This window comes from Vespa mandarinia, chromosome 10 (assembly GCF_050613455.1).
Source record: "Vespa mandarinia isolate Hongniang chromosome 10, ASM5061345v1, whole genome shotgun sequence".
NCBI lineage: Eukaryota > Metazoa > Arthropoda > Insecta > Hymenoptera > Vespidae > Vespa > Vespa mandarinia.
This window is the reverse complement of record NC_140819.1, coordinates 6,283,949-6,305,000: the sequence shown is the minus strand read 5'-3', so window position 1 is coordinate 6,305,000 and position 21,052 is coordinate 6,283,949. Positions and strand designations below refer to the sequence as shown.

The following is a 21,052-nucleotide window of genomic DNA, read 5'->3' as shown; positions in this document are numbered from 1 at the left end:
CATTAACTTAAGTATGCCAATCATAATTTTACCTTCATAGGAACACAAGCATTTGTTTTATTGCCAAGACCTAATTGACCATAACTATTACTTCCCCAGACATAAAGTACACCTTCGTCGCTTAACGCTAATGTATGCGCATAACCGCAAGCAACTTTTTCTAAAATCATTAAGATGAATTTCTGTATTGCAAGATATAGTAATAATGAAAAACTTTTTTATTACAAAATATACTAATAATATAATATATATTTACCTATAACTATTCCTATTAAACCTGTAACTTTACATGGATTCAATTGATTAGTATAGGTTCCATTTCCTAATTGCCCAACCCCATTATGACCCCAACCATAAATTTCACCGTTATTTGTAACCGCCATACTATAAGTCTGACCGCAAGTGATAGACACAACTTTTTTACCGGTTAAAGAGGAATTAATTTTTCGTGGTGCCCCTTGATTAGAACTTATGCCACTACCTACTTGTCCACAATTGTTTTGTCCCCATGCATAAACCTGCACATATGTAAATTCATCAATTGATTTTTTTTGCAATGCTAGATTCTTTACTTATAATAGTATATAATGTTATGTCATAATGCATACTTCCTTTCTCTAAGATGATTATTCGATTACGAGATATACTTTTGTTTCTTTGTTACCTCTCCTTCATCCGTAAGAGCAAGAGAATGATGACTTCCACAAGCAATGTCTATCACAACTTTTTCGCTCAAAGGCATTCCTACAGGAGTTGGAGTCAATCCATGATTCGATGATCCATTACCCAATTCACAGAATCCATTATGTCCCCAAGAATATACCTTTTAAATATTACAGACAATTATGATATATATATATATATATATATATATATATATATATATAGGTTTTATCAGTATATTAATATAAGTACCTCTCCTTTATCTGTAAGTGCCAATACATGAGGACCACTGCCATAAGCAAAAGTTTTTATACCCTTTTCACAAAGGGCTTCTACTTTTTTAGGATGAAGAGTACTATGCGCGTCTCCTGTTCCAAGACAACCAGTAATGTTGCATCCCAAACCGTATACCATATCATCCTTTGTTACAATTAAAGCTTCATTACCTAAGTTACCTGCAAGAGAAATCTTTTTTTTTTTTTTTAATTATCACAAACTAATCGTCAATAATATTAATAGAAAAGTAGGAAAATTATTATATCATGTAAATAAAAATTGATAACAAATGTCATAGATGGGGGAAAATACGTGTAACAAAGGAGTTGTCATGAATTACCATATACTACGACCATTTGAATACTGGCAATGAATTTAGATTCTAATAAGCTAAAAATTGGCCAATTCTTTAAATCGAAGGAAGACATTTTGTATTTTGTAACTTTTTTCTTTTCTATTTTTTCTTTTTTTTTTTTTTTTTTTTTTTTTGAACAAATTACTCTTTGTTTATATGCTTCAAAATAATTTCAATCTGTAAACACTTTAACCTATGCCGTGACTAATCGCGAAGACGACAGTAATCCCCCCTAAGTAACAAGATACAATGAGATCTGAAAATAGTATACTATAGATAATTCTTCCATCATATGTGAAAGAGATAAAATACGATAATAGAATTGAGATAAAATTTTGAATTTGAAATTAAAATTTTTAAATTAAATTATTGCTCGAACAAAAATAAATGAAAATATTCATTTTTTCAGATTAATATTATATACATCATTGAGAGTGTATTAATATAAAAAAAACGATATGTTTACGCAATTAAATGTAATCAAAAAAAAAAATAATAAATAAATATAAAAAGTATTTCAAATTAAAAAAAAAAATAAATAAATAAATAAAAACAAAGTTCCTGGTGATTTCGATCATGTATCACAAGTTACTTTAAAATTTTAAGTCAATTTAAAAATTCTATTGAATAACATAATCGGCATTTCTTTCCCTGTTTATGCATTTGTCCATCAATTGTGCATTCGTATTATTTGCCATTAGAAAAGTGATACAAATTTAATTGAAGCTAAGATTTGTGTTCTTTTTTTTTCATTTTTTTTCTTTTATCTTGAATAATATCTAAATTAGTTATTTTGATTGGTCTTGAACTATCTTAAAATTTGATTGGTTCGAATTGTTCAAATAATACTAGAGAATATCTATCGTGCACATGCCGTGTAAGAAATAAATTACTAACTTTTGTACGAGACACGAACAAGTCAAACCATTTTTCACCAGCATTCTTATTTTTAAATTTAACAATGTATTAATGAAGTATAAGAATTTATAATAAATATCGTGCGAAATGGTTTTGTCATTTTGTGTTAAAAGATTTATTTTGTCAAGAAGTAATGCTCATAAAATACCAAAACGTAATGGGTACATAGTACTGTAAGTCAACTACATTGAAATAATTTTTGTTAGGTTAAAGATATTTTATTTTCATCTATTACTATTTATTATTTTGAAAATTTCTACATTTCTCATTTATAAAGTTTTCTTAAAAAGAAAAAAAAAAAGAAAAAGATTCTTCTTTGATTGCTTTCTTGATCTTTGAAAATAGTCTTCCAGAAATAGGCGAAGAATGTCCACAACAAAATTTATTGAAAGAAGATAAAACTCCAGAATTTAATAATATTACCATTGAAAAATGTATAACAGCGATTCGAAAACAAACTATAGAATGTGATAATCAAATACAAAAAATAGAAACAAAATTACAAGGTTAGTAGATTGATAATTATGTTTTATAAATTTTGTAAAGATGATAACCTAACACTAAATTATTTTGTTATTTAATATGTTAATTATAAATAATAATAATAATGTTAAGTCTACTTATTCAAATAAACAGGATATGAACACTAATGTGTTATAATAAAATATTTAACATTTTCCAGGTAAAAAAGATGTAAACATATTTAACGATATCTTATTCCCCTTGGAAGAAACATATATTCCTTTGGGAATAACATGGGGTATAGCACAAACATTATATTATGGAAACCAAACTTTAATACCTACCAAATCTTTTATTGGTATCAATTTACGTGCTTTGAAAGCAACAGAAGCTAAATTTAGTAGCTTACCAATTTATGAAGCTTGTAAACGTGCTAAAGAAAATAAAAATATCCAATTAACAAGTCAACAAGAAAGGTTACTAGAAAAATATACAATGGAAGGAAGATTGAATGGATTGGAATTATCGAAAAAAAAGAAGGAATGGTTTAAAAATAGTTACCGTATTTTATATCAACAAGAAATGGATTTTATAAAAAAATACGAGGTCAATATTTTAACAAAGTATAATAAAAGTTATGAATAATAAAGATTATAATGAAATTATTATTTTGTAGAGTGCAATAAAGCAATGTTCTTATATCATACAAAATAAAGATGAAGTTAAAGATTTTCCCGAGGAATTATTAGAAGCTACAGTAACAAATCCTGCACAATCTCATGTAGGTCCTTGGACTATCACTTTACAGCCACACGTTCTTAAATTATTCTTAGGTACATAAGTTCTATATCATTTTAAATATTTCTTTTATATCATTGTTTAATACTTGTAATTGAAATTATTTGTTTAGAATATTGTTCTAGTCGACTTTTACGTTGGAAAATGTGGAAAGCGAATGCTACATTATTATCTCCCTCCGATGATAAGATGTTCCAAACAAATTCTATATTAAGAGAAATTTATTATATGCGTAAACAACAGGCAAATTTGTTCAAATATAAAACCTATTCTCATATGAGTATGATAACAAAAATGGCTGATAGTTTAGAAGAAGTGTATAATACATTTAACATCTTGTTAGAAAGTGGTAAGATTAACTTTTTAATTTATCATTTTTGATTTTTTGATTTTTTGATTTTTTTTTTTAACGTCAAACTAATAACCAATATATTGTATTAGCTCGTAATGCTCAGGAACTCGAAATACAAAAGTTGACTGAATTTGCAAATGAAAGAGGATTGGAAGGTTCTCTCAAGCCATGGGATGTCCTTTATTGGAATAAACAATATCAAGATAATATTTATAAGTAATATAATAAAACATTTCATATATATATATATATATACAAATTCATAAATTATGATAAATAATAAATTATATAATTATATAATTGATAAATTATATAATTATATAATTGATAAATTATATAATTATATAATTGATAAATTATATAATTATATAATGATAAATGTTACAGATTTAAAAAAGAATCATTGAAAAATTACTTTCCATTGCCAAAGGTGCTAAATGGATTATTTGATTTACTTAAAGAAAATTTTGGTATAGAAATTGTTGAGAATAAAAAAGTGGACATTTGGCACAAGGACGTTTCCTTCTATGATGTATTTAATAGAAATGTATCAAGTACAGAACCGATAGCAAATTTTTATTTTGATCCCTACGTAAGGGGTGAAGAAAAACCTCATGGTAGTCAAAATTCTGGATATATGGTAATAATAAAAAATAGAAGTAAACGTTTGGACACAAAACCAATGTGTTCTTTAATATTTCATTTTCAACGTCCAAAGGATGAAAATCCTTCGTTACTTACACTTGAAAACGTGCGAACGGTATTTCAACAGGTAAAATAAATTATGTTTAATTATAAAAAAAAAATTATTGTTTCAAGTAAAACATTCTTTCACATTATATGTTTAATATTTAGTTTGGTCATGCATTGCATCATATGACAGCTACAAGCGATTATCCAGACATTTCTGGACTATCTTACGTAGAATGGGATGCAGCTTACATTTATGATTATTTTCTTGAGAATTGGTATGTTTAATATTTATATACATGAATGTGCATTTTCTAATATTAAAATTATTTTACAATAGGTTATATGAACCATCAACTTTGCAAAAGATTTCTGAACATTATGAAACAAAAGAAACTTTACCAGCAGAAGCAGTTGAACTCATAAAAAATTCAAGATTACAATTAGCAGGATATAATTTATGTACAGATCTTCTTTTTTCACGTTTTGACTTAGAAATATATTCAAGGTAAAATGTATTATACATATGTGTGTGTATGTGTGTGTGTGTGTGTGTATATATATATATATATATATATATATACACATATATATATATATATATATATATATATATATGTTATAAGCTTACTAAGAATAAAAATGTTAAATGAAATTTTAAAAAATATTTAGTGAAGAATCTTGGGGAGCTATTATGGAAAGACTTTGGAAAGAACACTTCGTAATGCCAATGGAAATAAACGATGTATTTATTTATTCTTTTAAACCTATTTTTTCTATGCGTTTGGCTACAAATCATTATTGGTAGGTCAATAATCTTTTTCTTTGACTTCCTATTTAATATTGTTATATGTGATATATAATATTTATTTTTCTTCTCTACAGTCATCTTTGGTCAAAAATGATTGCAGCGGATATATATAGTGCATTTCAAGAAATACCTTTTGAAGACAAAATTGGTTATGAGGAAGTTTGCAAAAGATTCCAAAAAACATTTTTATCTTTAAATAGTATTTATCCAACTACTGAAATTTTTAAAAGATTCAGAGGAAGGAATCCAAATCCTCAAGCACTGTTAAGAAATCTGGAATTATATAAAACTGAATAATAAAAAATTAGAAAATTACAAACTTTCTCTTAAATATAAATTTCAAGACTTTCCATATACCACTGTGTTGTATATAAATATCATTATACATTATTCCTTAAAAATAAGATTAAAATACATAATTATGCATCTTTTACAATATAAGAAAATATAAGAACTAAAAACTATACACATAAGCTTAAAAAAAGAAAAAATAATAAATTGGAATTCATCACATTGTGAAATGTAAAAATTCCAAAAATAAAAAAAAACGTCAAATTCAATAGTAAGCAATACAAATTTAATTTATATATATAATGTAAAATATAATAAATACAAAATTCTAAAAGCAGGAAGTTTTTGAATTTGGATTAATAAATTAAAAGTAAGTACCACATATGTAATAATATAGCACGAAACAAGAGATATTAAATTTTTTTATGTATGTGTGTGGTAATACTATTATATATATATATATACACACACGTATATATATAATATACGTACATATATATACGTACATATATATATATACACACGTACACATACACATATTTATGTATTTACATTAGCTCTCCTTTAAAAAACAGAATTTTCATTAAACTTCCAATAAAGCAACTATTATAATACTAATGAAAAGTAAGATTATAATTATCCAATAACCACAAGTACTATCTTTGTAATTAATGTTTTCTACTTGACGTGTTCTATTAATTAAAGATTGATCAGTCATATCCATATGATCGGCCAAGTCGTCGATTATTTCTATATCAATAAAAAATACATTAATAGATATAAATTGTATTATTAAATTATTCAATGTAAATGCTTTTTATTACCATTATGTTGTTCTACTGTATTGCTAATAGTTTGTCCTATTTCTTTTTGACGTGCTAGTACTTTACATAATTCTTCTAATCCTTTGTCTTGTTCTGATAAATAAAAACAATTAATATTATATTACTTACAGATATGTTAGAAACAAAATATTATAATAGTATCAAAAAATTTATTAAATAAGTAAATACCTTGCAAGACTTGTTCTTGGTAATTTTTAAAACTTTGTACATCTATGGGTTTATCATCATCATCATCTATGGCCCATGATGTTGTTCCCATATCAGCAAATGCAGATGTTCCAGATCTTAATAAACTGTTTCGATTCGATAACAGAGATTTTGTTCTGGAGTCATAGAGCTTTTGTAATTGAATATCTTTACTTTGTAATAGTTCAATCTGTCTTGTTCTACGTTCTGCTTCTTCTATAGTTCTATATATCCTTGTATATTAAGGAATATATCTTTAATGTTTTCATATTTCTTTATAAAATATATAATAACAAATATATGATAAGTTTAATGACAAATCAAAAGGATACATAGTTTTAGATTTGAAGGCTTCTTCAACTTTAATTTTAAGTTGATAAATCTCCCTATTATACTGTTTCATACGTAAACGTATATTTGTAGATAAACTTGCATAAGCTTGAGATGTTTCTGATTCTCGTTCACGCATAGTGAGTTGTTCCATAATTTCACGAAACAACTTCTCGCAAGCTTCATATTCTGTAAGCCTAATAGATAATAAAATAAAGGTGCTTTATTGCAAAAATATGAAAATTACAAAACTATGAAAAATCTTTATTAATAGTTAAAATAAAGAGAAAAAAAAAAGAGACGAAATATTTCAATTAACAAACATCATACCAGGGATCATTGTCTTCTATATAAACGAGTGCCATCCTTAATGATTTCTACAATACAAATAAGCTAAAATTGTGAAAATATATAAATGTATATCGATATCTCCATCATAACCATAAATTAAATGTTCGAGATGATCAAATGATCTAACGAACACCAAACGAGAAGAAAATTAGGTTGACATATATCATGACGAATAGCCTTGATCCATCCGCAAGTCATCCCCCACACAACGTGGTACACGTAGTAAAATGTACGATGTATATAGAATATTATGCTTTCACATTATTTACACACGTTCCCGTTGTACCTTTTCAGCAGTATTCTATTATATCGACTCAATTTCAAATCCTTTTACCTACAACGTTTTTTCTTTTCTTTTTCTTTTTTTTCTTTACAAAGGTTCTTCTTATCTCATTGATATCGTAATATCACGAAATATATATACCATTGAATATGAAAAATAAAAAAGATATCAATCGAACGATATCGAAAGTAATTTTTTAATTATGGGCGATCCCATCGCGTTAAACCGAATAATACATTATATCATATAGCGCGCAAGCGTCTTATAATATGATTGGTCGCGATTAAAAGCGGTCAGAAGGTTCATGCAAGTATGCGCGCGCATACGTTAGCAAAAGTAAGAAAGAGATAAAGATATTCAGATATATAGCGCAAAAAAGAAATGGACAGATGATCACTGTGAAGAGAGAGAGAGAGAGAGAGAGAGAGAGGAAGGAAGGAGGAAAAAGGAGGGGAAAGAAAGAGAGAAAAGCAAAAACGAAAGAGTACATGCGCGTAATCTCGTCCGCGAGCAGAAAATTGTATTCAGTTGTATTCTTACTGTTGTCACATATCGAGAAAAGTAATTCGCTCGTGTAAACTCAAGAGAGAACGTTTGAATGAGCGCGAATAAGTGAGAAACAAGAGGAAAAGAAGACAGGTGTCGAATATGTCACGTTGTTATGAAACTCGGTGATATTTTCGTCGAAAGGTAAAAAAACATAAGGGTAAAAAATATAAGAAGGATCGGTAGAACGCAAAAAAAAAAGAACATTTTCTCATATTATTTGTCACGCGCGCGCACGTAAGAGAGAAAGAGAGAGAGAGAGAGAGAGAGAGAGAGAGAGAGAAAAAGAGAGAGAGAGAAAAAGAGAAAAAGAAAGAAAGAGAAATAAAGACGGACGGGACCGTGTTTCTCGGAAGGTCACAGAAGGCAATATAAGAAAACGATCACGATTCGCATTCGTTATGTGTGTGTATGTGTGTATGTGTGGTGGTCCGTGAAAGATAATTCGAAGTGGGGAATCTTGAGAAACTTGATCTCTCGTTGAGACGGGTCAGCAGCACGCATCGGTCGCATTAAATCCTGACGCAAGTGCGAACGGTGAACGGACACAGGAAAAATTTAGATCCGGGTTGTGCGCGTATGTTACGATTTTGGAAGGACGATCTACAAATGGAGCACGGGTGCGTCCTTAAAATGAAAATGAGCGCAGAAATGGAGTATCGTTATTTTAGTATTGTTCTAAATATTGATTTTTAACGCTCGACTACGTCGGAGAGAGATATCTGAAATCTCTCTCTTTCTCTCTCTCTTTTTCTCTCTCTCTCTCTCTCTCTCTCTCTCTCTCTTTCATTTATGCGAAAATACGGAATTTTTTTTATTGTTTTCCTTTCTCTTTTTTCTTTCTCTATTACGTACATACGTACATACATACATACATACATACATACATACATACATACATACATACATACATACATACATACATACATACATACATACATACATACATACATACATACATACATACATACATACATACATACATACATACATACATACATACATACATACATACATACATACATACATACATACATACATACATACATACATACATACATACATACGTACATACATACATACATACGTACATACATACATACATACGTACATACATACATACATACATACATACATACATACATACATACATACATACATACATACATACATACATACATACATACATACATACATACATATATATATATACATATATTAACATATATACATACATATATACATACATACATAACAGATGTACACGTTATTTAAATCGTTAAACGATTGACGATCATTTTTCTTTTCGAAAATAATACGTTCTTGAAATGTGACATACATATATAAAATCGATCGTCCCCAGATCATACTATGAATAGTACGTTCGAAACGGAGGCATCAACGATCGCGGTCTCGGTGATTGACAATATGATGACCAATGTCATTAAAAATTTCAAAACTAACTTTACCAAGGAAGCGACACCTATTTTCTTGCAAACTCGAACTGCTCAGGGCATAGCCGGTATTTTTGTCTGGCTAGCTCTTTTTTTAACTTGCCAACAGGTATGTTTTTAACGTTAGAAAGATAATTCGTTTATACGTTGATCCTCTTATCAATATTTCGATCCTTTTTAGATTTATCAACATTTAAGATGGTATACCAATCCCACGGAACAACGATGGATAGTCAGAATACTTTTCATCGTGCCAATTTATGCTACTTATTCTTGGGTGTCCCTATTATTTTTCAATAGCGGAAGCTATTATGTTTATTTCTTTACCGTACGAGACTGTTATGAAGCATTTGTTATATATAACTTTTTGTCCTTATGCTACGAGTACCTGGGTGGTGAAGGGAACATTATGTCCGAAATAAGGGGAAAACCAATACGTTCCAATTGTTTGTACGGAACATGCTGCCTAGTTGGAAAGACTTATACTATTGGTTTCTTGAGATTTTGTAAACAAGCAACTTTACAATTCTGCTTGGTCAAGCCTGTAATGGCTTTTGTCATTATATTTCTTCAAGCATTTGGCCATTATAGAGATGGAGATTGGTCTCCAGATGGTGGCTATATTTATATAACAATGATTTATAATATCAGTGTATCTCTTGCTCTTTATGGACTTTTTCTCTTTTACTTTGCGACAAGAGAACTGCTCACTCCGTTTGAACCAGTTTTAAAATTTTGTACTGTCAAAAGTGTCATTTTCTTATCATTTTGGCAAGGTAATTTTTTTCTTATCTTTTCTTTATTAATATTTTCTTACAATCAATATTATACTAATTATTATTCTATTATCTTATTTCTAGGAGTGTTGTTGGCCATTCTTGAAAAAGCAAATGTAATTTCACCAGTAATAGACAGCTTAGGTCAATCAACAAGCGCTGGTACCGTTTCTGCTGGTTATCAGAATTTTCTAATTTGCATTGAAATGTTGTTTGCTGCTATTGCATTGCGCTATGCATTTCCTTACCAAGTATATTCAGCTGGTTGTGTTACTGACTCTAGAGGAAGAAGCGTGACAATGCAAAGTATTAGTAGCAGTTTGAAAGTATGTAACAGTACTATGTTATATAGATCTTGAAAATTAATATTATCATAACAATATGTCAAATAAATTGTTTAGGAAACTATGAATCCAAAAGACATAATGACTGATGCCATCCACAACTTTCATCCACAATACCAACAGTATACGCAGTACAGCTCTGGTATGTCATATTTTATTATAGATGATTGCACTATGTGTTATTTAAAAAAATATTTTCAACTAATTAAGCAATATTATCAATGTAAGCTGCCTTAATTTTTTATAGCATGATGTAGTAATTAATCTGAAATCATGTTCCATAATTTATCTATGTTTTTAATTTTCTATAAATTTATATTCAATGTAATTATATATAAATTATATGGTTACATATGACATAAGATGGATGTGAATGTTAGAATTGAAAATGTGTTCATGCTAAATGCAACGAATTATTATCAACATAATATAGCTTAAATAATGCAGTCATCACATTAATTTAATTTTAGTTTTTATATAAAACTTGAATCTTATCCATAATCGCAACTCGATTTAAACATTGAATAATACGAAATCATTCAAACATATCGAACGATATTGTATGTAAATAAAATATTTAACTAACATTCATTGGAAAAAATGGGAATAAAGTATGCTATGCCATTTTGCTAATAAAAAAAAAAAAAAATCATTAGTTCCAGCTTCTTTTGATTTGCGCTAATGTTTTAGATTCAGCTTTGTTGATGGCACTTTATTTGCTATTTTTCAGACGTTAATACCAACTTGCCGTATGAAAAACTATGACACAGTGAGCCATCATTTTTTTAATTACAAGAAATTGGACATTGGGCTTTATGCAAGTTTAAATGAAGATTGAACATTATATATAATATAACAAAACATTTTTCTATATTAATAATACGTATTTATTTAATGATTTAAACGAAAATCTATTTACAGAGTTAAAGGTCAGCTCTCTCTGCTTAAAATATTATTAGTTGTATCAAAACATTGTCAACATGCATAGATAGGCATGATTCATTGATTTCATGATTAACAATCAATCTCTTCTGTAAAATAGAACTTAAGCACTTAACACAAAAGCACTTAGAAAAATGGTGTACTTATATATGTTGCTTTTAAATAAATGAAAATTATACATAACAGCTGATGTATTTTTTTTTTTTTTTCAATAACATAAAAATTAAATTCAAAGCCAGAATAATAAGATATAGATGATGTAAGATGATGATATGGCATGAAAATATGGGTGCAAGTTTATTCAGCATGCAAACATACAATTTCGTCTAGTTTATTTGAATGTACTATTTTTATATTTTTGTCATATTTCCATTATAAATGTAGTGGCTTGAAATTATCGATTTGTCTTGCAACAATCTGCATGATATTTTTGCAAATAAATATTGTCATTATTTCTGCAAATTTTTTTCTTTATTTTAAGATTAAAATTTATAAATTAAATATAGCTATAAAATAATTTAAGAATTTAAACAAACTGGTACTCATTATAATTGTTATTAATAATTTTTAATCTATACTAAATATTTTGCAAAATATGTATTATTAACTCAAACAGGCATAATTTTGTCTGTGATAATATGTGACATAATGTAACAAATAGGAGGACCGAAGGGGCAACGTGGTATGCGAGTATCCAGCTTTGATCCTGATGATCCACAAAATATGCCGGTACCACCACCACAAAGACGTAATACTTCTCATCAACGAGTTGCAACTATCTCACAAAATTATAATGAAAAAACTATGTTATTGAGTAGCGATGATGAATTTCAATAAATGTGGAAAGTAATTAATTGAATGCAGAGCTTACACAGATGACATATATATTAAATTCTATATATATATATCTAGAATTCTATTCTAAATATATATATATATATTTATGTTATAGTAAATGGAATTATTACCAACTAAGAATCTGCTTTCAGTGATTAAATACATTCTTTTAATTGTACATCATTAGATAGGAATATGACTCGCTCATGAGAAAACAATGAGAGATAGAAAAAAAATCATACGGTGTATATATATGCACCGTATTCTAATATAGTTCCATACCATTACATTCATGTTAATACATGTATTATGTTATATCATATAAACATAGTATAGAAGATATTTATTTTAATATGCTGACATGATTAAAACAGTTATCTATAAATGTGACTACTTTGTAAAGCTACGACAAACTTTATTTTAGGATAAAATTTAATTCAGAAAGACTACCTGTATAGTACTTAACTTTAAATAGGCATACGCGTTGCTATATTACTTCTCTATAATTTATCAGTATTTTTCTGAGAAGATCAGAATTATTTAAGCATTTCCACATTGATATTAATCCTTTATCAAAACTGCAATATTTTGTTAAGAAACATTCAAATGACTTGCGATAATAAGCAAAGTATAAAATTTATTAAAGGTACTTATAATTATATATAACTGTAAGTCACAAAAACCTTTGCGTCCTAGATTAAAGAACTAATAAATGTATATATTGTTAACATAAATTATATTTAATATAACGTAAAATAATTCAAGTTTTCCTTCAAGATAATTATTGCAAGTAAAAAATCGTTCAAATAACGATCACGAAAGGGAGAAACAATAATTGATAAATAATGTCTCAGATATGAATAAATATAAGTATCTGATGTTTTATGTGTATAGAACCTTATATTCTCCTTATTATTGTAAATAAATACTTACAGCCTCTAGTATTTAATAATAAAAGATTAAAATATATTATTCACATTTTAAAAATATTTCATTGCAATTTGTTCAAAATGAAATTCTCTCTACATCTTTTTTGTAACAAATATCTATTAATATAATATTTATAAAATTTTATGTTAAACACTTATATTTTTTATAATCAAATTATAAATTATTAACAAATTGAATTAAAATTTTTAATCATATGTAGATAATTATTAGATAAATGAGTATAATATATTTCTTTAGAAATGTCTGATTTAATAACACTTCAATTTTGCAAAGAAATATAAACAAATATTGACAATTGTCTCGAATATGTATTATTTTTTAATGAACATAAGCTATAGTAAAAAATAAATGTAATGTACCTGTGAATATATTATTCTGTATCTGTCTATAATTAGAAAAATATTAAATATATAATGTTAATTTAATATCACTGCAATATAATTATTTAATAAGAATATTTTGATGATCTTTTTTTTAAAGCAATTCGCGTTATAGTTAACGCGTAATTTTTTATTAATTATTTGCTATTGATTGTTATCAGTTATTGTTAAATAATCATTAATTGAAATATTCTTTAAATAAAATACGTATTTTTACTTATCACGTGCTAAAACAGCTGATCAATTGATTAAAATATCTTATCATTGAGTAACTCATCGACAAAAAGTACGTTCTTAATTAACATATGTATAATATTTATGAATATACGTTTCAAGTAAAATGAATGCTTACGTAAAAATAGATAAAAATGAAGTTAAAATAATAGTAGAAATAGAAATTAATTTTAAGGTTATCTAATTTTCAAATGAATCTTAAAATTCTTACTATAAATGACTGTATGTGAAGTTACGTCGTTCAAGTTTTCAAGATAAATTCAAAGAGATGACCATTCTTTGCAAATTTCTTGCAGCTAATATTAATTATCATAAACTTACACATTTTTATACTCCTACATGGCAAAAATATTTACATACGATTTGGATCTCATCAAAAAGTGTATCAAGAAAAACATGTCCTTTAATTGGTTTACGATGGCAAACAAGAAAATTTTTAAAAACGAATGTTCGAGATATCCATACAAAAGAGATATTAAAAACAAAAAAAGAATCAGATCTTAAAAAATTGATTATTTTAGCGGCACCTGAAAAATGGAGGTTATTTGGTGCTATTGCTTTCTTAATAATATCATCTAGTGTAACAATGGCAGTTCCTTTTAGCCTAGGAAAAGTAATTGATACTATTTATAATGTGAATGTAGAAAATATGACAGAAAAATTAAATCAATTATGTCTCGTGTTACTGGGGGTATTTATTATTGGTGCTTTCAGTAATTTTTGTCGTGTCTATCTAATGTCAACCACAGGCCATAAAATTACGTACTCTTTAAGGAAAAAAGCATACACAGCCATCCTCAGTCAAGAGACAGCATTGTTTGATATAAAAAGTACAGGAGAACTTGTTGGAAGATTAACTGGTAAACTTTTTATATATATATACTCTGTTTTTTATCTTTTTTTTTTATTACATTTTTATCTTTTTTTTTATATACATTTTATGGCATATAAAAAATACGCATTAGAAAATTATCCTTTTAATTAAAACATTTTATTATTATCAATTACAACATAACATATCATTTTATTTTGACATTTATCATGTTATTTATAGGAGATGCTCAATTAGTAAGTTCTGCAATTACTAGTAATGTATCAGATGGATTAAGATCTTTAATTATGACAACAAGTGGAATATCAATGATGTTCTATGTTTCTCCACCGTTAGCTCTTGTTGGTTTATCAGTGGTACCTGTTGTTGCTGGTACAGCTATTATTTATGGACGTTTCTTAAAGAAAATCTCAAGAAATGTGCAAGATAGTTTGGCAGTATTAAATACAGAGGCAGAAGAAAAAATTAGTAACATAAGAATTGTCAAAGCTTATGCACAAGAGATTAAAGAAATTAAAAGATATAGTTCTAAATTGCAAGACGTTCTTAAATTATGTTATAAAGAAAGTTTATATAGAGGGATATTTTTTGGTATAACAGGTTTATCTGGAAATGTAATTGTATTATCTGTTCTGTATTATGGTGGAGTTATGGTATCTGATTCAACTATAACGATTGGAGATTTAAGTGCTTTTTTATTGTATGCGGCATATGTAGGAATATCACTGAGTGGATTATCTTCATTTTACAGTGAATTGAACAAAGCTTTGGGTGCAAGTTCACGTTTATTTGAATTAATTGACAGAAAACCAAACATACCTATTCAAGGTGGTAAAATATTGGAGAACAAATTGACGGGTGATATTGTGTTTCAAAATGTAAACTTCTTTTATCCTACAAGGGAAAATTCACTTATTCTTCATGATTTCAATTTACATATACCGAAACATTCAATAACTGCTATTGTTGGCTCATCCGGCTCTGGAAAATCTACAATAGCTATGTTATTACTAAGACTTTATGATCCATATACAGGAAGAATATTATTGGATGATTATGATATCAAAGAGCTTGATTCAATTTGGGTAAAATCACAGATTGGTATAGTTCCTCAAGAATCAATTCTCTTTAGTGGTACTATAAAAGAAAATATTATGTATGGTACAGAAAATTTAATGGAACATGAAATAGAAGAAATTGCAAAAGAAGCATATGTCTTAGAATTTACACGGAAAATGAAGGACGGTTTAAATACTGTCATTGGAGAAAAAGGTATTACACTTAGTGGAGGTCAAAGGCAGAGAATTGCTATTGCAAGAGCTTTAGTGAAGGTATAAACATTTTAAACTATCGTAAAACTATGCATGAATATATTATATATAATCTAAAATAATATTTTGTTTATATTCGTTCAGAAACCAACAATTTTAATTTTGGATGAAGCAACTAGTGCATTAGATGCTGAAAGTGAACATTTTGTTCAAAAAGCATTAGAACGTGCTACTCATGGAAAAACAGTACTCACTATAGCTCATAGACTCAGTACAATAAAAAATGCTGATAAAATTGTAGTGATAGACCAAGGAAAAGTTGTAGAGACAGGAACATATAACGATTTAATAAGCTTGGATCAGGGTTATTTTAAAAACTTGGTGAAACATCAAGCCTTCACATAAATTAAATTAAATTAGATTGACATGTAGATTTTAAAAGTAATTTTTTGCACATACTGTACATTTGTGTATATTTAATATATTATTATTTAACTGTCTCATAATAAAACTGACGATAATAATAATAATATTAATAATAATAAAACAAAATATATACATTTATAAATTAAATGATGGCTGTTTGTTTATTTTTATTCAGAAGAAAATATGAATCTAAGAAAAATATGTTATTTACTTTTATCCACATCGGATGTTAAATAATATAAACTTCCTATAAAAATCTTACATGAATTATATTTTACATAATAATAAACATTAACAATAAAGGATGAAATACTGTAATATAATAAAGTGGTACATATTCTATGTTTTTTTTTAAATTTAGTTTACAGGAGAGGGATGTAAGAATGAATCATGAAATCAATGTAAAGATGTATAATACCGTGTATTATTTCTTCTTACGTACAATGATCTATATGTCTAAAATTCTTGATGGTACCCAAGCCTTAAATATAATGCATGTAGTTGAAAATTTGCTGTTGTAGTATTATACAGAACAATATGGTTGAAGTCATTTTGATAAAAACATAGACTGGTTTTAATTTGTCTTTAATCTATAAGGCAGATGTTATAAATAATTCCATTTTGGTAATAATCCTCATGTATTTTGCTATAAAACAATATACACAGCTAATTTAAGTTATTCATGTTCTTATAATAATATTACTCTATATAACCTTTAAATTAATATGCCATAGTACGATATAATTACTGTATAATTTATCATCTTGTTATTTTATTTTATTTTTTTTTCTTTTTTTTTCTTTTTTTTTTTTTTTTTATTACCTCTTGTTTCCAGTCAAAGTTCAGTATACATATATGTCATTCAAACATATTTGGTTACATCGGTATATATGTACTGAACTTATATATATATATACTTTCAAAGTTAGCTATATCCTTATATGAATATTTTAACCCATTTTTCCTTTATAAAAAAAAAAGCATAGCAAGGCATGGAGAGAGCAATGCTATCTTTCTAGTTACAAGAAATAATGTTTGTCCTTGCTATACTTTTTCTCTTGTAGCAAACACGCATAATAGAGACATTCATTCATTGATGATAATCAAAAGTCATATTGGAATCCATTCTGACCATCAATTATAGTTGTTATAATTCAAATATTTGTATCTCAGTCAACCTTTACCAAAGTTGGTCTTACAATGGAATTGTTGGATAGTTTTCCAAATTAATGTGAATTAAATACTTCGAAATATCGTTATTTTGAAAAATTCTATGTATTTCTCTGTATAAGACAACCTTGAAGCCGTTTTTACGATCAAGGCTTGTATTAAAAAGATCTTATAAAGGCTACAGTCATATTTTTAACTAATTGTATGACTCAATCACAATTGGCTCATATAAATAAACATACATATTCGTTACCTGCTATTTTAGTAGAAACTGGAACTATTAATAAGCCTTTATTTTTGTATTACAACAGTCATACATATTAGAACAAAAATACGACCCTAACCTAAGCAAATATGTATCAACAGTATTTATATAAATCTACATTGAAATTTTTACAAAGTGCATTGAAATGTGTACCAATCCCTGATCATAAAACAAACTTTTAATATTATAATGTTTCAAGAAAAGGCAGTGTTATGTTATTTTCAATTTTCAAATCAATTTTTATACTCTTGCGTAAATATCAGAATGTGATCAAATATATCACAATTACAATTAATAAAGCAGCATATATGTTTAATGAATATATCCAAAAATAAAGTATTGAAAAATAATATACTGTTAAAAAGTTCAACAGAATTTTTTGAGAAGTAATGATAGATTAGAAATAATACTATTACTACTAAGGATACTGTAATATTTTTTTTTTTTTTTCGTGCGCACGTTTATTTCTCGCATAAATTTCTGCTTTAATGGTTGTAGTTAAAATAGAAATGATTTGTGAAAAAAACCAATATTTATTTTATACAGTCTACATTAACTTTTGGCTAGCTCTATTGTTTCCTGCTCCATTGGTTCACCTTGAAATATTGATAATGATTCATCATCGTCTACATCCATCAATTCCATTGAACCACATTCATTTTTACACACAGTACTATCTACTACCAAAGAGTCATTTTCTTTTATTTTACAAGTAGTTTTTGTCTTATTACCTTCAATGTCTCCTAAATCATGATTCTTAATAGAAATAAATTTTTCCTTAATTGTTGATTGACAATTAATATTTGATGTATCATTTTTCACTTCTTCTATTATTTCCACAGGTGCTGAAGCATCATCTACTTTTCTTATATTAGGTTCAGGATCTTTAGGTTCTTCTATTATAGGAATTGGATCAGGTACTATGGATTTCATAACTTTGCTTTCATCTTCTAAAGTTTCCACTATTGTAACACCACTTTTGTCAGAATTCGAATTATTAATATTCTCTGTGACATCGCTGCCTTTGGAATCTGGATCTTCTATCACAGGTTTTACATCTTCTGTCGTTAATTCCGTAGCTTCAGTATTTTGTTTTGCATGTTCAGTATCTAAAGTTTCATTATTAGAAGTATCCATTGAGATTTCTTTAGAATCTTCCATGTTTTGTAATATTCCTGAAACCATAGCATTGTTTGTTAATAATGTGGTACTTGTACATTCTTCAGACGAGGCTGCAACATCTGTCTCCAATTCATAAGACTTTATAGATGTACATCTTATGTCTTCCGAATTAGTCATAGAACAAGAATTCTCAATACTTTTATTTTCTAAAGTTAATACTCTTCTACCATCTATGCTTTGTATATTTCCTTGAACATTTTCTTGTGCATCCGGAATATCAGACTCTGAATTTAATTCCTCATCCACTTTATCAATATCTGTTTTTAAAATATTTTCTTCTGCCGTGTTTGAAACTGTAGTATTATCAGTAGTTATAATTGTCTTCAATTCTGAGCTTGTTTTTAATTCTTCAGTTGTTGTCATTGAATTTGTTGGTTCATCCTCCGCATCCATGACCAATGTACCACTGTCTATTTTTTCTTTCACCTTAGGATCATCTAAACAAAATTTGGGTATTTTCGAGTCACCCAATGAAAAGTCCTTAGCTTGAAAAGTTGTTTGTAATTTTTTTGTAGAATCTGTGATATCACTATCCTCACCTTCTAAATCTAAACTTGGTTGTGAACTTGTATCTTCGTTCATAATAGCCTCTGGTACATCATTGACAATACCTGATGTTTCAGGAGTTATTATAGATACGTTTCGCATACCTGGACCAGTTGTTGAATCCTGTGGTTGAACTTCAAGGGTTATATTTGTGACAGTTGAAAATTCTGAGGAAGCTTCAATGAAGTTAGACACTGCACCCTCTGATCTGGATGAGGATAAACCATTTTTTTCTTGATTTTCATCCGTTCCAAATACACTTTTTACTACTGTTACAGATGGTATAACAGTATGCAATAAAGATTCATCCTTTTCCACAGTATTTACAGTAATGGTTACCGTAGAACTACAACCTTTTTCCCAATATTCCATTTCAACATCTTGCGGTGGTAGTGTTATACATACAGGTGCAGATTCATCTACAGAGCCATTGACCATACTGTCCCCATTTTCACTGCGTCTTGCTATTGGACCAGGTTCTCTTGTTGATACTACCAGTATGTTTTTCTCAATAGCACGCATGAACTTGTCTACACGATTATATTCTTTCCGTGGTGCAGTTAAAAGCTCACAGATTCGTTGAACGGTAAATGGTGCATTAGCAAACGATTCTAGTCGTTCCAGAAGATTGCTTTTCATCGTGTCATAATTAAAATGTTCAACATTGGGACAGGGTGCAAGTTCCAAAGTCGGACAGCTCTCGTAGAAATCTGTCATTACGCGAGTAAGTTTTTCTCTAAAAAGTGTTTTTATCATTGACCACTGATAAACCGGATCACCTGTTTTGGCAACCCAACAAAGATAATCTTCCAATTCTCGCGGTATCTCAGTTGGTCGCATTTTCTGAAATTCGTCGAGAGCCTGTAATACCTCCTCCAAATTTTCCATCTTCCTCGCCTACAACACCCCTCCACCTCCTCCGTTCAACCAACAATCGAAATCAAGGATTTGCGTGAGTTACTTCCGAAAACCTTCTGTGAAACTTCTTACGAGAAACAACGAAAAACGCAAACACACCGGGTGCAAAACAGCAACAATGAAGGGGAGGACGGAGTAGTTACAGGAATACCAACTTACTAACAATATAATATTACTAGCATCTCCTATAAGCAAATATTTCAATGATTTATCAAAAATGATTACGTAATCGTGATTACGAATACTGATTGGATATTTTTTATAGGTGAATGAAGAGTTTTAAAAATATTTAATAGCGCGTATGAGCTCGATTATTTTTTTAATTATTTATAATTTAAATCTTTTGCTTCAATAATTCAATATCTGT

The 21,052-nt window shown here is 28.0% G+C and overlaps 6 protein-coding genes across 12 annotated transcripts in view; 3 read left to right on the top strand and 3 right to left on the bottom strand.

Moving 5' to 3' along the window:
* The window catches only part of LOC118445512 (RCC1 and BTB domain-containing protein 1-like), a 2,920-nt gene extending 1,439 nt beyond the window's left edge, over positions 1-1,481 (bottom strand). The window contains exons 1-5 of one of the 2 annotated variants that reach the window (XM_035875106.2): positions 1,280-1,481; positions 916-1,118; positions 665-823; positions 257-518; positions 33-160 (exon numbers count right to left, since the gene is read on the bottom strand). In XM_035875106.2, coding sequence (XP_035730999.1) covers positions 33-160; positions 257-518; positions 665-823; positions 916-1,118; positions 1,280-1,367 — 840 coding nt within the window. In that variant the 5' untranslated portion in view covers positions 1,368-1,481. Of the gene's footprint in view, positions 1-32; positions 161-256; positions 519-664; positions 824-915; positions 1,132-1,279 lie in introns of both variants that reach the window. The other variant, XM_035875107.2, reaches the window with a different exon arrangement.
* Positions 1,482-2,201: 720 nt separating this feature from the next.
* On the top strand, positions 2,202-5,870 carry LOC118445510 (uncharacterized). The gene is made up of 11 exons (XM_035875103.2): positions 2,202-2,385; positions 2,558-2,718; positions 2,895-3,280; positions 3,351-3,507; positions 3,585-3,821; positions 3,914-4,040; positions 4,212-4,596; positions 4,680-4,792; positions 4,855-5,022; positions 5,187-5,318; positions 5,400-5,870. Exons 1-11 carry the CDS (start codon positions 2,300-2,302, stop codon positions 5,620-5,622), a joined length of 2,175 nt encoding a protein of 724 aa, XP_035730996.1. The 5' UTR covers positions 2,202-2,299; the 3' UTR covers positions 5,623-5,870.
* A 135-nt stretch (positions 5,871-6,005) lies between these two features.
* Syx8 (syntaxin 8) lies at positions 6,006-7,959 on the bottom strand. The gene is made up of 5 exons (XM_035875005.2): positions 7,308-7,959; positions 6,980-7,174; positions 6,630-6,871; positions 6,441-6,533; positions 6,006-6,366 (listed from the first exon to the last, which is right to left on the bottom strand). Exons 1-5 carry the CDS (start codon positions 7,340-7,342, stop codon positions 6,200-6,202), a joined length of 732 nt encoding a protein of 243 aa, XP_035730898.1. The 5' UTR covers positions 7,343-7,959; the 3' UTR covers positions 6,006-6,199.
* A 91-nt stretch (positions 7,960-8,050) lies between these two features.
* Tmep (Transmembrane endosomal protein) lies at positions 8,051-12,538 on the top strand. 5 transcript variants are annotated; one of them, XM_085659572.1, is made up of 7 exons: positions 8,416-8,827; positions 9,521-9,720; positions 9,793-10,387; positions 10,472-10,713; positions 10,789-10,873; positions 11,462-11,500; positions 12,335-12,538. In XM_085659572.1, exons 1-6 carry the CDS (start codon positions 8,737-8,739, stop codon positions 11,494-11,496), a joined length of 1,248 nt encoding a protein of 415 aa, XP_085515698.1. In that variant the 5' UTR covers positions 8,416-8,736; the 3' UTR covers positions 11,497-11,500; positions 12,335-12,538. The 5 variants fall into 5 exon arrangements, with proteins under 5 accessions (XP_035730891.1, XP_035730895.1, XP_085515697.1 ...); XM_035874998.2 differs by lacking the exons at positions 8,416-8,827; positions 11,462-11,500 and adding an exon at positions 8,051-8,301; XM_035875002.2 differs by lacking the exon at positions 11,462-11,500 and having other exon boundaries at positions 8,411-8,813.
* Positions 12,539-14,133: 1,595 nt separating this feature from the next.
* On the top strand, positions 14,134-16,751 carry LOC118445509 (ATP-binding cassette sub-family B member 10, mitochondrial). Its single transcript, XM_035875102.2, has 3 exons — positions 14,134-14,935; positions 15,130-16,238; positions 16,323-16,751. The coding sequence occupies exons 1-3, from the start codon at positions 14,344-14,346 to the stop codon at positions 16,581-16,583; spliced, it is 1,962 nt and encodes a 653-aa protein (XP_035730995.2). The 5' UTR covers positions 14,134-14,343; the 3' UTR covers positions 16,584-16,751.
* Positions 16,752-17,006: 255 nt separating this feature from the next.
* Positions 17,007-20,868, bottom strand: LOC118445571 (uncharacterized). 2 transcript variants are annotated; one of them, XR_004839289.2, is made up of 2 exons: positions 17,427-20,867; positions 17,007-17,250 (listed from the first exon to the last, which is right to left on the bottom strand). XR_004839289.2 is itself a non-coding variant. In XM_035875248.2 (2 exons), exons 1-2 carry the CDS (start codon positions 20,653-20,655, stop codon positions 18,592-18,594), a joined length of 1,962 nt encoding a protein of 653 aa, XP_035731141.1. In that variant the 5' UTR covers positions 20,656-20,868; the 3' UTR covers positions 17,007-18,591. The 2 variants fall into 2 exon arrangements, 1 of the variants encoding a protein (XP_035731141.1); XM_035875248.2 differs by having other exon boundaries at positions 17,007-19,658; positions 19,761-20,868.
* Between the last annotated feature and the right edge of the window lie 184 nt (positions 20,869-21,052).